General features: G+C 40.5%; 1 protein-coding gene across 4 annotated transcripts in view; it reads right to left on the reverse strand.

Moving 5' to 3' along the window:
• The window catches only part of ATRX (ATRX chromatin remodeler), a 68,024-nt gene that overhangs the window by 14,939 nt on the left and 37,236 nt on the right, over positions 1-15,849 (reverse strand). For all 4 annotated transcript variants that reach the window (XM_059859382.1, XM_059859381.1, XM_059859384.1 and 1 more), the window contains 15 exons: positions 15,218-15,311; positions 14,618-14,726; positions 13,818-13,997; positions 13,322-13,463; positions 12,823-12,932; positions 10,864-11,010; positions 10,484-10,661; positions 5,351-5,488; positions 4,554-4,729; positions 3,423-3,540; positions 2,753-2,883; positions 2,366-2,454; positions 2,034-2,203; positions 964-1,117; positions 555-658 (listed from right to left, as the gene is read on the reverse strand). In XM_059859382.1, coding sequence (XP_059715365.1) covers positions 555-658; positions 964-1,117; positions 2,034-2,203; positions 2,366-2,454; positions 2,753-2,883; positions 3,423-3,540; positions 4,554-4,729; positions 5,351-5,488; positions 10,484-10,661; positions 10,864-11,010; positions 12,823-12,932; positions 13,322-13,463; positions 13,818-13,997; positions 14,618-14,726; positions 15,218-15,311 — 2,040 coding nt within the window. The remainder of the gene's footprint in view (positions 1-554; positions 659-963; positions 1,118-2,033; positions 2,204-2,365; positions 2,455-2,752; positions 2,884-3,422; positions 3,541-4,553; positions 4,730-5,350; positions 5,489-10,483; positions 10,662-10,863; positions 11,011-12,822; positions 12,933-13,321; positions 13,464-13,817; positions 13,998-14,617; positions 14,727-15,217; positions 15,312-15,849) is intronic.

Raw genomic sequence — 15,849 nt, forward strand, 5'->3', positions numbered from 1 at the left:
GAAAGGCAGACTTGGAGGAGTTCTTCAATCCACATGTCCTGGCAATGAAACTCTGGGAAAGGAGGAACAGCACCCTGAAGAGCTCTGGGAACATCTCACTGAGGCATTCCATGCCATTTGAGCATCACTAGGATAATAACTGATTCAATACTTGCTCCCTATGAAATCCACAAGCCAACCTGCTGCTGTGCACATAAAGCCTAAACTCACATTTTCCACACTGGTTTAAAGCAGCCTCATTTCCCTTCACACTCTCTCTCCCAGGAGGATCAGGCTTTGCCACACACCAGAATTTAACATCATTTTTGTGCAGGATTGAACCAAATGCCTTCTTCTAGATGTGAACATTTAATCTGCTTAGGCTACAAGAAGCCTGGATGACAGAGAGTGAAGTCAGAGTCCACAATGGGAGCCCAATAACCCTGCCAGCCCCAGGGGCAGCCCAGAGCATGCAACAGCCTAATGGAAACACTGATTTCAAACCACTCCTCAGGCACTGAATAGACACTTGGGAAAGAGCTCTGAGCACTGCAGTTGTTGGGGGAGACACTCACCTTTGTAGATAGGAGGCTGATCTCTCTCAGATTTCTCCCTGTTAGCCAGCTCCAGGAAATCTTCTATCAAATCCAGAGATATCAGGGACTGGCTGAACACTAGGCTGAAAAAAGAAACAGGGAAACACAGAATTCATCTCTGGAGTAGTTTTAATTGTTGCACTGCTTCATTTTTGTTCCCTCCTCTCTCTGATATGACCTTTGAGACAAACAGAGCAAGACTTCAGTGGGGCACGTGCAGGTGTGGGAAGATCCCTGCCAAAAATGAGTGCACCATGCTTGTCTGCTTCAGAAACAGCAGAATGGAGAGTGGATGGATGGGGAACACTGTCAGACTAATCTATTTTATATAGATGTGACTGTCATACAAGATATTCCTGAAGTCTTCAAGGACCTGTCCAGAACTTACACTTTGTCTCCCAGCTCCTCTGCCATTCTGAGGATTTCAAAGAGCAGCACCATTTTCCCAGAATGTTCCAACACCTCAGCATCTGCATCAGTGACAAAATCTTTGTACCAGTCAGGAGCTGGGCTGCCAGGATTGGAAGAGGATGTAGCTTTGCCTTTAAAAACACCAAAGAAAAAGAGATAAAAACATGAGAACACGATCTTCATTTAAATGCTCTGAACTACAGAATTGTCCCCTCATTATCAGACTTAACTGGTATGAAAAGAGTTAAAAAGACAAAAAAAAAAAAAAAACCACCAAAAACCAAAACAAAACAAAAAAAAAAACCCAGCATTTGCACTACCAGCAATTACAAGAGTTAAATATTTAAGGGATGCAGAGACAGAAACTCAGCCTGCCTAGAATGTGATTCCTTTAACACATTTAATCTCTGTGAAATCTCTGTGAATCTCTGGTACATACAACACCCTCCACCCCTTACACATTTACAAGATGTTGTCACTGGGATGGGGGCAAAAAAAAAGATTTCTCACCTGAAGTCTCCCAAAAATTTTAAATTACTTAGGGAAAGAGATTAGACACAGGTGAAATAACAGAATCAGAAAATTATCTCTGTGACACCAGATACAAGACAAAAGCTAGATCATTACAGGAAAAAAACCCAAAAATTCAGTGTGCAGCTGTAAGAAGTTTGAATAACAACTTTAAAGAGGTCTTGTGTTCCTGCTGCACTGGATCTGCTTGCTCAGCAGCCAATTCAAATTCCAGATGCAACAAATTATGACAGATATATTTCCTAATCTTTCCATTAATCTTCCAGGTTATATAATTTTGTACTTCGGAATTTAAAAATGTCACTGTGCAGCTTCCCTGCCTCAAAACCACTGAGTTCTAAGCTGATGCCTCTTGTTTTTCCAGGATAAATACTTAATTAGAAGTAGCAGGAGCTGTAAGTGTGAATTGAGGAATTTGCCATTCTGCCACACAGCAGAATTCCTGAGAGCCCTCTCAAATTGCCTTTTGCAAAACAAAGCTGCCTCACCGTTTTCACCACTCTGTGTTATCCTCACCTTCATCTGACTTTGTTGATGCTGGGTTGTTTGTAAGATCTTCCACATTTCCTTCCCCACCTCCACGAGATCTTGAATTCCAGACTTTAATGACTTCAACATCATTATCACTGCCACTCCCACTTGAGCTACACTCTTTTGTCACCTTTTTCCCCTTGGATTTTTTTTTCCTAAAAAGCAACATTAAACACCCCATTATTTTATTTTTTTTAAATCCCAGTAAAAGAAAACATATTCTATCAGACACATAAAATACAAAATGAACATTCACTTTATAGAAATCAGTTCTATAAGGGAAAGAACACCAACAAAGTAAATAAAAAGTCAATTACTTTGCATAATCATCAGAACTTAAGCTCATGGAAGTTTCATCTGAATCTGAAGCTATGAAGTCATCCATGCTGTCTTCATCAAAATAGCCCTCAAAAGAGAAAAAACAGAAATTATTAACCATGTTCACCCAGAGGCTTCTATGAAACCTTTAGCCATCTGCTCACTCTTCATTTAAACAATGGGAAGTTCTACAAAGGCCTGGCCTTGAAAAATGATTAAGAATGACAACGTATGCCAATCCCAGCAAGAAAAATATGACAAAACCAGCAGCAAAATGACCCCACAGCAACAAAGATTTCCATTAATCTGACGAAACTTTACCTAGAGCTTGGCAGAGCTTATTTGGAAAGTTCTCAAGTGAGAGTATTTTGATATATCTAATTTACCTTATTTTCTTTGCTAATATAGTCCAGCTGCAAACACCAAGGGTGAGTCCAGATTCTGCTCAACATCTGGAAATCCTGGAATAGTTTAGCTCCAGCTTTGCCTCTTCCACCTTCATTGCCACCACCTACACCTGACAATAAAGTTCAGGTTTTAGAGTGAGCCCTGAAGTGAGTTTGCCACACTCTGCTCCCCTTTGAAGAGCCCAGCACAGCACATCTGAGTGTTCTTTCCAGCTGCACATCATACTGCAACATCTCTTGTAAAAGGACTCAAATTACTCACTCACAGCCATTTTTTTTCCCAGTTAAAGCTGTCAAAATTAGATTTTCTCCATTTTCTTGATAATGAGAAACATTATTACATTTCTTACATAAAAGCACATTGCTCCCCAGTACAGGAATGTACACAAATCCTCTTAAAAAGACAAACTTGTCTATTCAGGTTTTGTAAAAGCAGCCCAAGGTGGAAAACACAAAATAACATTTGCATTTAGGTCTCAATGAATCTAACTAATCTGAGCTACCTTTAATGCTGCAGTATTCTCCTACAAACAAATCTTATTTTTTTTGTTGTCCAAGCACCTTATGCAATGTCCAGAAAGTTGATTTTCACCTAGCAAGTGTGGCAAAATGCCCCTTATGAAATGCCATCAGAGCTGCAGGCACATACCTGTCAGATGATCCAGGTAATACTGGTAGAGCTTGCACTGGATGGGGGTCATCCTCACCTCGAGCACGTACTCGTACTTGGGGGGCAGGAACTTGGTCAAGGCTGTGTAATCCTTCCTCTGCAAGGTCACAGACACTGCTTCAGTCACAGAAACGTGGGAACCACTCCTGAGAGCTTCAGCACTTGGGGCATCTCAAAGGACAAAGCACTGTGGGATCAGGGATGGTGATCCTGGTGCTTTCAGCCCCAGAGGGGGAAAATCAGCCCAGAAATACAATTTCCTCAGGCCCTGCAGCAGGAACCCACCTGCCCCACTCGGGAGCTTCTCAGGCCAAAGTCCATGACCTGCCAAGCCCATGCCCAGTTCCAAGTCCTTGCAAAGTTCACTGCAACTCCAGGAGCTGCTCTGGGAACTACTCTTGGTTTTTTTTTTTAAGAATACTAAAACCAGATTTTACCTCTGTTTTGGGTTTTTTTGCCTCTGACTCTACTCTGTCTCCCCACTCAGCCAGTGACCACAAGACAGAGCTGCTCTCTATGGACAGCATCTGCTCTGCACAGGGCTGGAGAAAATCCATGTGGGCTCCAGCCAAAGCTTTTTTATCTAAGGTCTAGAAAGTAACAAGTTCTTCACCCTCTTGAAACTGAATAATTTTCCTTCTCTCTTGTTTTCCACTGTTCTGATTCTTGCAGATCAGAAAAAATACATGTTCAGAAATAACTGACAAATTAGGACTAGCAACTTTCTCTGCAAACTTTAAGGCAGATCTTAAATGTGCTTATGGAATTAAAATGGAATATTTCAGAGCAACTAATGTCCTACTCTACCTAAAAATGTTCTTGTCTCCCAGCAGGAAGTAGCTGTAATCTCTAATACTTGTATTTTAGAATACATGGACATTTGGAGAAAAATTATGAAGTTTTCTAGTCACAAATAATGCAGGGATCTAACAATCCTGCAAAATATTGTAAAATTTTTTTTCCAGCAAAATAGTGAAAATATTTAAGTTAAAAGATTTATGGAGCTCTCAAATCAGAAGTTTCCAGGACTTGGGTGATTTCAGAGTGAAACAAAAGAACTCCTCTCCTTCCCTGGAGGGAAATGATGAGTTAGGAACAAAGTGTTCTCACCTGAACACAGCCAGCCAGCATCTCATAGAGGATGTGAGCACGTTTCTTCATCACCCTGACATCCACGGGGGTGGAGTCTGCACACTGCCCGTTCTGGATGGGATTGATGAACCGGTTCCGGAACTCCTTGATGGAGCCAAGCAAGTTCTCCTTAATGAAGTTCACCATGCAGTGATCTAGGAGAAACAGGTCACCATGAGTGCTTCCACATGGAAAGCACAGTGCTGGCATTAATGCAAACAGAAGAGAAATGTGCCACAGCTAAATACAGGTCTCAGTGAATCTTAGAAACTTAGTGGGCAGCTGCGCTGCTTCAAATCCTTTTCTTCCAAATATCTGTCACAGACATGTTTTATGAAAAATCCTTTCTTTGGGATTTTTTCTCCTGAGAAGCTGAGAGGCCTCAGGAACAAAGTGTAAGCAATGATTATCTGCTGCTGTGGAATGCAACAGGTGGATCTGGGATTGGTCTCACGTGGTGGTTTTTAATTAATGGCCAATCCCAGTCTGGCTGCCTGGGACTCTCTGGTCAGTCACAAGATTTTATTATCATTCCATTGCCCTTCTATTCCTTGCCAGTCTTCTGATGAAATCCTTTCTTCTAATCTTTTAGTATAGTTTTAATATATCATTTTCTTTTAATACAATATAGATCATAAAATAGCAAATCAGCCTTCTGAAACATGGAGTCAAGATTCTCATCTCTTCCCACATCCTGGGACCCCTGTGAACAGCACCACATCTTCTATGGCTGACAGGCAAAAGTGCACTGAAGGAAATAAAAGACAACAACTCACATTCTATAAGATTATTCTGCAGTGGTGTTCCTGTCAGAATTATTCTTCTCCTAGATTTAATAGAATTCATTGCCTTGGAGACAGCAGATGCTTCATTTTTTAATATGTGTCCCTCATCACACACCACGAAGTCAGGACCTGGAAAGAAACAATATTAAATCTCTCCACAATATTTCATTGCCACAAAGAACCTGACAGCTTAAAGTATCCAAAATTTGTTCTACACCAATGTTACTTTGGGGTTTTTTCAAACTTTTTGGGTGTGTTTTATGGTGAGATTTTTTAGCACTGATTGGGTTCTCACTCAGCCTTTGCACAAGCATTCAGAGGAGCCACTCTGATAAAATCAAGGCTGTTGTTTGTAAAGTCTTCATGGCAAGGATTCAACTCAGCTTTGCAGCATATTCCTGATAAAATGGTCCATTCCTGCTGCTGCTTGTGCATGGCTGCACCTCCATCCATCCTGTCAAAACTCAGTGAAACTTCCTTCTCTCCAGCTTTAGGCTGCCATCTACTGACATTTAGGCAATCCCAAAACACCCAAAATCAGGTAACCTGAAATTTTTCATTAAGGCAAGAATAACACTAGGGGAACAGAGTGCAATCAGAAGTCTTAGATAATAAAAAACACAACCAGATTTGATCTGAATTACAGACAAGTGAATTGCCACCTTGCAGCTGAAAGTCACCTCAGGAATGTCCTCATCTTTCTTCCAGGAGATAAAATATCAGTCTGGTTTAAGTGAGCTGCACAAGGAATGTCAAAACCACAACACATTCCCACAGCATGCAAAGCAACTCTAATAATAAGATAAATAATACCCAACTTGGCAGGACTGACTTACTCTTAATTGTTTTCAGACTTAGCACAATTTCTGGAATTTCTTTCCTTGAAAATGAAGTAAAAGATATTCTAGGATCCAAGTAGTAACTCAGAATAAATGTTTTACCAGCTCTAAACCTGACCTCAGTTCCAGAACTCTCAACTCTGAAAGCAGCTCATGACAATTTGCTGCCCCTTGGAGAAAAGCCACCAGTTGAGTTCAGCAATTCAGCACTAAAAAGGCCAATATTTGAGGAGCAGGGGAGGATTTGTCAGCAAGGACAGTTTAATCTTTTATAATTTATTGAGAATATTTTGTCTCCGACGAAATTCAAACTGCCTTCTAAAGAATAAAATTAATTCTAGGGCAGTGATCAACAGCAGAGAATTGATTACACCTCTGACTACACACACACACACCAGTGCCAGTCACTTTAATCATGCCATTTGAAGGTGATTTAAAAGTGATTTGAATCTTACATGTGAAGAGAAAGGAATCAAGAAGATATTTCTTTCCAAGCAAAAAACCCAAACAAAACAAACCCCAAACTTTTCAAACAAGTCTGGAAGACAATTATGAAAATCCACATATGAATTCCAAATGCACTCAGGCTTGTCCAAGCCAATGGATTTCTGAATTTCCCACCTGCCACAGAAACATTTCCCCATATTATTTCATGACTTTTGTACCTCCCCAGTTTTGAAAGAATGAAAAACACTGAGTGCCTACACACAAAGCCTTCCTCTCATTTGAAGTAACCACCTCTAGCAGTGACAGATCCTTTCTCTAGTCCTCATTTCATTAAAGACTGTGATTCATTCACATGAAGGTAAAGAAATTAAATTTTAAAACCAAAACTCAAACTGTTTAGAGCAAGTGAATGACAGAAAAAATATGAAAAACCCCTAGCTCAGTACAATTATTCATGGTTTGCTTGGCAGCAATGCAGCACTGATATCTTGAACTAACATCTTGGCTACAGCTCAGCAGCAGAGATTTTCATCCATTTGTGGGGGTTTTCCCTTGTTCTTCCAAAATTCAAATGCAAATCATTATGGACAGAACATTCCTCAAAATATGATAAAGGAATGTAAAGCTTAAAGGGACCTCAGGGGATCATTTAGATCATTTTCTCCATCTGAGATTAGGGTTATGAGAAAGGGGCAGACCTGACAGAAGTGGGAAACTCCACAGCCTCTCTCTTGCTAAAACACTGAGCAGTAACACCCAATTTGCTACAAATCTGAATAAATTCTGCCCTTTCCTTTCTCCTGATCATGTCAAAACCAACTGACAACACTCCTTTCATTAACCAGCTCTTAAATGGTGGAAAATTTTGGTGTTTTTTTCCTAGGCTACAAAGCCCTACTCATGCAATCCTTCCTCAAAGTCTTCATCTTCTCACCCTTCTTACTGTACTTGCACATGTTAATATATTGAAATACATAAAAGACAGATATGGATATATACACACAGTTCTCCTGCTCCTCTGAAGTCTACAAGAACTTTATACAACTGCCAATTAAAGAGAAGCCTCCAATTAAACAGTACCAGAATTTTTGTTAGAAGCAACAAGTAAAAAAAAATAAATTTAAAAAGTGTTTGAAGTTCCTCAAGCAGAGCACAGCAATGATCAATAACCAACAGCCCTTAGCAGTGGCACAAGGCAGGCTGCAAACCCTGCATGTGTATAAAATCCTGCCATTCTTCCACATAGCTGAGCTGGATAATTAATGAAATCACTTCTCCACCCAGAAACTTTGGCTAAACCTTCCCCCTCTGCTCCCCCTGACAGTGCAACACAAGCCTTTCCTGTACTGTGTCCTAGTCCAGCAGAATTCACCAGACACATCTCATTAAATTAGCACTCCAATCCCAATTTTGCACCTTTTTGACTGGGAAGTGCTCCCAGAGGCCAAGGGTTCCCTATTTCCAGTCCCAGCAGAAGCCTGTACATGGTTTTCTCCTGCAACTGTCCAAGCTGACCCACCAAGGGAGCAAGAAACAAATGAGAATCTTGCAATGCACACTTAGCCAATCCAAATGGCTCCAAAGATGAATGGGTAACAACACACAGACACTTCTGTCTTCCTGCAATTACTTAAAATAGAGAAAGGGATGAGGCAACATGAAATGCCTGCAAGTTGTGCCAGGAGAGGTTCAGGCTGGATATTAGGAAAATTTCTTCACTGAAAGGCTGGTTAAGCATAGAAGGAATTGCCCAGGGAGGTGGTGGAGTCATCACCCCTGAAGTGCTCAAAAAATGAACAGAGATGGAAGATCATGGCACAGTTTAGTGGGCATGGGGAGTCTGCACTCCACCCTGGAGGTCTTTTCCACCTTGAAGTTTCCATGATTCTACAAAAATAATTAAGGAATTATTTCAAGGTTGGCTTTCCCAATGGTCTGATTGCACTCTATCAACCAGTCCTAGAAGAGAACTGAACAGGAGGCTCCAAGTCCATCTGGAATTATCCAAAATCTCTGAGGGTCAATGTGCTGCAGCTTCCAAACTCGATTAAAGTACACAAAGGCACGAGCTAAGCCCAAACACTGCCCTGTCCCAGTGCCTCAAGAGCTCTGGAGGGAGAACAGGAACACAGAAGGATGTAAAATCCATGGGATGGGACAGAGAAGGTCACACCAGTCACTGTCTCCTCCTAACATCCCACACTCCAGTATTTTTGGGCTTACACAAACACAAATCCATGAAGGGACAATGCTGCTGCAAAGACACAAAGTAAGAACCCTTCTGTTTGTCCTCCCTTACATTTTCCACCAGGGGAAAAAACCCCACAAAAATCAGTTATTGTGTAACATTTTATTTCACCTTGTTCTGCACCAGAACAAGACCCACTAAATACAGAATCACTGTCACCAGTGCTTTGAGACAGCAATTCCCACCTTTTCTCCCTTAGCTTTCACTTCCTGGACAATATCCCCAATAAATGCAATATCCTGAGAAAATCAGACACAGAATAGCACTGACAGAACAGGGTTCCCCCCTCTTTTTTGGTTTGTTGTTGGGTTTTCTTGTTCTTAGGAACTGTAGCTTAGGTAGGAGGAGTCAAAAAACCCATTGGCAAGAAATGCATTTCCTGCATTGCTTAAATAATGGGTGTGGAATAAACACCAAACAAAAACATCAACAAAACCAGTTCAAATGGTTCATCAGCTGCTGTCCTGGAGCTTCCCTGACTCCACAGCCATTGTATGACTTAGTCAAGCTGGCAGAAAATTAATTAATGTTTCAGCTGCTCCAACAGCATTTCTGCAGAGCTGGAGATGCCAGTTCCACTTGGCCAATGCCAAAAATCATGAAGGTTTTTTTCCCCCTTAGAATAAACTCTTTTGTCTGTTTGAACAGAATTCACAGCCCTACTTTAGTAGGAAACTTCACAAAATCAAGCTCAACAAGTACAATTACCAACCAGAAGGAGGGGAAGAAAATAAAATCAATCACACACTGTCAAAGCAAAGTCCATCAGAAAATTAAAATCCAAGAAAACCCAGCTCCACTCACTCTGCCTTCCACACCTGCACTCTCAAGGAGAAATACCAACAGGACAGCAAAGTTGTACAAACTTTTAAAACCAGTTTTTAAGACATTCTGCATAACTCTAGATTTTTTAAGCTATCAGTTGCCAGTTCAGAATTTCTAGGGAAATTTTGCTATTTGGTGAACCTTCCTAATCCTAAAATTTTTAGTCCTTTTTGGGGAGCACCTGAGAAATCAGTTACATCAACTTGGAATACTTTCAAGTGCTTCCATACACACTGACATAAGTTTGCCAAATTCAGCTCAGCTCAAACCAGACATATGTTTCCCAAGACTGAAAAAATAATTAACTGCTTTATCTGCACTCCCTTAATTAGCACTTCATTAACACTTGTTTTTTCACACTTCTAAGGTACATTGTCTACTATTTTCATGTGTAGTTGCCCCCTTAGTGGTATATTTTCATCAAGGACAAACCAGCTTGTGGTTGTAACAAATTACCAGATTAAAACAGCCTTGGGTCCCCAACAAAAACCTCCAATTACTTTGCAAAGGAAGCAAAACCAGCAAATAAAAATACTTGGTAGGAAAAGTTTCTAGAAAATATTCCTTGCATTTGATTTAATAGAAAAGACTGTTACAGAAATCTATTTTAAAAAGCAGATGGGGGAGATCCTGAACAAATTTCTGGAACTCAGCAAAAGCCAACCAAGAAAACCTGATGAATCTTACCAACACTATTTATTTTCTTTGCTCATATACATAAACCTGGAAGTCCAAACTATACAAGCTGTATAAATTCTCACTTACCTGGGTCGACTAAAGCTTTATTAAATATTTCTTTAAGTTTTCTACTCTTCACATTCCTGCCTTGTGCCAGGTTTCGATACATCTCGTAGCCAATGATCATCACACCTCCCTCATCCTGCCAGTGCTGCAGCATGTAGCTCCTCTCCTGAGGCCTTTTCACAGTTGCCAGCTCATAGACCTGCCAAAGAGGGAAAAAATCCCTTTAATTCCTCTTAAAATATTCAATAGTGATCTAATTTTTAATATTTCTGATGTATTAATGCAAGGAGATTTTTCACACAGTTAAAGTACATGTCTTAGCCTTTATTTTAAGTGGTGGAGCTTCCCAATTTTGAAAATCATCCAGTTATTTCATGAAGAACTCTTTTTAAGCCTCTTACCTCCAGTTTCTCCTCATCTTCTAAACCTTCTTGCCATTTTTCAAACTCATTCAGCCAGTTCAAGGCAGTGTTGAGTGGACACACAACCAGACCTGTCCGAAAATCCAGTTTGTCACATAGCAAGACTGTGTGGAGAAAACTTACTACCTGCAAGAGAAAAAACAGCCAGAACACCAAATAAATACCAGGAAAAAAAGGATAAATGTTATCTATTCAATTATGCAATTAAATCACCAATAACAGCCTTGTTTAAATATATTTTTGGTTAAACAAATAGAATTTCTGGTTACATTTTCATGCAGGTGTATTTGCAGTTCAAACACTCCTTACTCTGTGCTCCATGGCTGCACACATCCTTCACACACTGAGATACTTCTGAACAGCTGAATGGTTTCACAGAAAACCCTCCCTCTACATTCCACCCATCATTTCAATCAATTAAATACTTCCATCAGTAATTTCGAAGCTTTCTGCCAACATTCATCCCAAACACAAAATAAATTCACAGTGAAGTTTCTGAAAAGTGAATTTCAGTCTTAAAGCAGTTCCTCACACTTTTTTCAAGGCAAATTCTCTCAGCAGAGCTCTGCAGCAGGCTGTGGCAGTGTTTGCCAAGGATTCACCCTGCAGCCAGCCTGGCTGTGTGCTGAGCATGACAAAACCTCCTTGAGGCTGGGAAAAACCCAAAACCTTGTGCTGTCACTCAGGGCTTCTGCTGGGCTGCCTGTCTGAGCAGCAGCAAACAAACCAGGACTGGAGGAGAGTCAGTGATGCCATGGCAGCTCCAGCTCTCCCACTGGACTTCTGGTACAACACCACAAGTTCACATCCTGGTATCTGGCAACTCTGATTTGACAGAGGGATTTTAAACTGCATGACTGTGCTTGGAACACTGGGCAGCAAAGTGCTTTTAAAACAGAAGGATTTACTGGTGGTTCTGTGCAAGACAAAACTACCCAGGAAGTCTCATGGCCAGCAAGTCCCCAATTCCCTGATTTCCCTGATCTCTGCTGACATCCTGCCCTGCAGCTGGCAAAGTCTGCCACAACTCATGATTGGTTCAGCTCTTTGAAGAGCTAAAAACAAATGACAACAATCACAGAGCACACCAGTGACTGGCAAATGGACACGTGGGAAAAACAACCACCTCAGCTTCATACAGCAGCCCTCAAAACCACTTATACTGATACATGTCTCTAACTATGGCTTTCTTTGATTTATCAAGAAGTTACAGCCAAAATTACTGTCATTAACACATCTGGATCACTATAAAAATACCTTCTGCTGTATTTCATCAGACTACATGGTGTGCAAAGTGTAGGTGGAAAAAGTGCCCTGCACAACAGCTCTCTGAAGCACTGCTGATCTCCACTAAAAGGTGTGATTAACTCCTTAAGAACCACAGCAGCCAAGCCAGGATCAAGTCTGTAAAAATACACCTTTCAAAGGTGACTTCTGAAATGTACTGCAGAATTGCAGACTGTCAACATACTGTGTGTGCCACCCCCATTTCCCTAAACAAAGCACATTTTTAGATGTGCTGGAGCTGGAGATGAAATCCTGCTGTGCACCAGCCCCAGCCACAGCTCTGCCTGAGCTGGTCATACCTTGAGAGACCTCAGTTCCCTGGTCACCCTCAGCTCTGTGCCACTCAAAAAACCCCCACAAACCCACCAGCATCTGACTTTACACAAGGCCTGGCATTAAACATAAAACCAACCCAATCTGACAAACCTGTACTTCAGCAGCAGCAAATTAATTTTAAAGCAGTCAAGAAAATAAATCATTCAAGGGGAAAAAAATGAATGAGGAGGACAGAAAAAACACAATTTACTTAAGATTTATTCCACAGTCTTAGAAACAGGTTCCTGGAGCCTCTCTCCTGCCAGCTGTATTTATTTTCTTGTTCTGAGTTGCAAGAGAACTACACAGCCCTTGGAAATAAATTTTGGGTCTTACCTGTAATGTTTTCCCCAGGCCCATACAGTGAGCAAGAATGCAGCCAGAGCCAGGAGATGTCTTGGTTTTTTTTACAGATTCACAACAGCAATCCCACATGAACTGAACACCTGAAGAAAATTATTGAAAGTTTTCTGATTAAACATTCATTTTATTAAAGTTCAGCCAGTAAGAGACAGCTGTGATCACTGAGATCATGAGAAGTCTTAGGAAAGCAGCTGTCAGGATAATTATTGATTCAATTCCCACACCAGTGGGGTGTATGTGGGATGATCTTTGCCCTGAACTTGATTATATTCACAGCTTCATTGAAGATGTGGTTACTGGGTTGGAAAATATTCCTGTGAGGATGCAGACTGCCTGATCCTGGGGACAGGGAGATGAGAACACACATTCTGGTTTTACCAGGAGGAGTTTTTATTATTCACATTCAGCCTGCATAAGGTGCTGTGCCCCTGGAGAGAAAAAAATCTTTTTTTCCTTTAAACTCTTTCCTTACCATCTACTTGGTGTGGTTTCAGTCTGGTCACTATACTCCTGTGAACCTGCACTAATGGTTCTTTGGTTTCTTCATCTTCATCTAAAACCAGCTTGGTTGTGATGGGACATTTCAGAGGTGAGGCATCTTCAATCTCTATCACCTGCAAACAGAAAAGGCATCAGAGGAACATTCTCACAGGAGTAACACCCAGCATCTGAGACACTTCAGATCTAGCAGAACTGGAAGCAATAATTTAGTTATTAAAAAGAAACCTTCAATTCTTTACTGCATCACAACTTTGGCACTCAAGTGAAGCAACAGGGAGTTGAAACAACTTTCTAAGGTCACAGCAGTCAAATAAAACTTACCAAGGTCAAACTGCAGACAAAACTTGGGGCTTATAAGGCTGCATGTAAGGGACTCTCAAAAATTACTCATCAAATTACATTGAGGTTGAAGTTAAACATCATCAGGAATTCAAGTTCACAGAAATTCACAGAGAATCAGACCATACCTCTCTCAATTTCTCTCTCTCCCGTTCTCTCTCTGCTATACGTTTTCTTCTTTCTTCTTCTTCTTTAAGTGCATTTTGTGTTTCTGTTCTGAGCTTATCATCTTTAATAATCTTCCTGATCTTCTTCCTGCCTTTTCCAGGAGATTTTGAGTCATCATTGTCCTCGTTCTCAGAGTTACTCTATGAGAAATTAAGTGAAATACACATTAGCAAGAAAATTATGGCAAGATCATCAAACCCTTCTTGCTTAGACAAGCTCCCAGAAATTCTTACACACACAGGTGAAGTTCTGCTAATAAGAAAAAAATGCCTTTTTTAGAAGCCTGACAAAAGAAGTGCCACCTTAACTCTAAAGTATTCTGAGATAAAAGATAAGCCCAGCTGTGCAAAGGCCATACTGAAGGCACTGTTAGCATTTGATAGTAGCTAATGATCATTAATAAAGCACTTTTTCTCCTGTTCTACTGAGGCTAAATCAGATCAGCCCCTACTTACACCACATAGGAAAAAAAACTCCAACACTACCAAAGCCTTAATCTACAATCTGTCTCATCTACATTTAGATTAAAAATTCCATTTGCTTCAATATCATGCATTTTTATCAAGATCTAGACAGGAAAAGTTTTAGTTCAAACATAATGTTTGACCTCCACAATGGTGACGTTTTACAAATTTTAGCCTGAACTGACATTGAGAAAAGCTTTAAAATTTTTACTGTACTTTGTGCAGAGCTGTTTGAGATACCCTGAGCAGAAGAGACAGGAAATCCCAATTTATTACTTCAAAACATGACAGAGCACCTTATTCTCATTTTCACTCGATGAATCCTCTTGAACCTTTATCCTCCTTCGTTTCTTTTTCTGTTTGTAGCTGCGCTGGTTCTCCTCTGCCTCAGCTTTCTTGGCAGATCTATTAAAAAAGCAAAAGGCAATATTACTGATTAACCACAGTAATCCTCTGCCTCACTGAAAAACAATGGTAAAGGAGGAGTAGTAACTCATTATTAATTAATAAGATATGCACTCCTTTTGTGCAGTTAGAGCTGACTTCTAAAGTCCTTCCTGCTCAGCCCACTGGACACCCAGAGCAAAGAGAAAAGCCTTCAGAATCTCAGAACTATAAAGCATTAGTTTAATACTGCAATCCACCAGTTGACAGTGATGTATTTGGCATTAAAATGTCCATTTTTTGTTGATTTTTTTTTGTACTGGCTCATCAAATTGTTGTACTGTGGTACAGATTCAAAAATCCCACATTTGTTGCAAGATAAATTAATATTCTATAATTCCTACAGACAAATATCATCAAGGGTTTTAAGAACTGTTCCAAAGTGTTTTACCTTTTACCACCTCCCTGCACTATTAAAACCCAAAATAAACACAGCTCAGCTTTGTTCATACCTTGTCCTTGGCCTCTGGTCATCCTCAGACTCGCTGACCTCCTCACTCACTGCAGACTCGTGGAACTCTGAGTCATTGGAGTCATCACTGCTCACTTGGAAAAGAAAGCAGCATTTATTTCATGGTGAGTATCACTGCAAAGCCAGCAGGGCTCACTGCACAACAAACTGCTCCAGAGCAACAAGCACTGCCAGGGCTCATTCCAGACAATATGGGACCCACATTGAGAAGATACAAAGGGCACAGAGAAGAAAAGGTTAAATCTTAAGCACCAGCTGAGTCCTGGTGGGTGGCTTATTGTGCCACAAGCCTTGAGGTCCTTATGCATGAACATCTACATTTATTTTAGGAGCAAATGGAAGAGAGCATTAAATGATGGAGAACTGTAGGGAACAGTATGGAACTTCAGAAAACCAAAGGTGATTTTTAGTTAAACAGAAGCTTTTGTTTCAAATGCTTTACAGGTCATTTTATAACCATACTTTGAGGAAAGGGCTCTAATTTACACACAAAGTACAAAATTGCATCACTACATTTATGGCTTGGCATTTCTTCAGGTAATGCAAGCTCAAAACTGCCTCAAAAAGCAATTAAAAACACACCTAAAAGAGCAGCATTAGCAAGACTCTCCC

Source organism: Haemorhous mexicanus, chromosome 14 (assembly GCF_027477595.1).
Source record: "Haemorhous mexicanus isolate bHaeMex1 chromosome 14, bHaeMex1.pri, whole genome shotgun sequence".
Lineage (NCBI taxonomy): Eukaryota > Metazoa > Chordata > Aves > Passeriformes > Fringillidae > Haemorhous > Haemorhous mexicanus.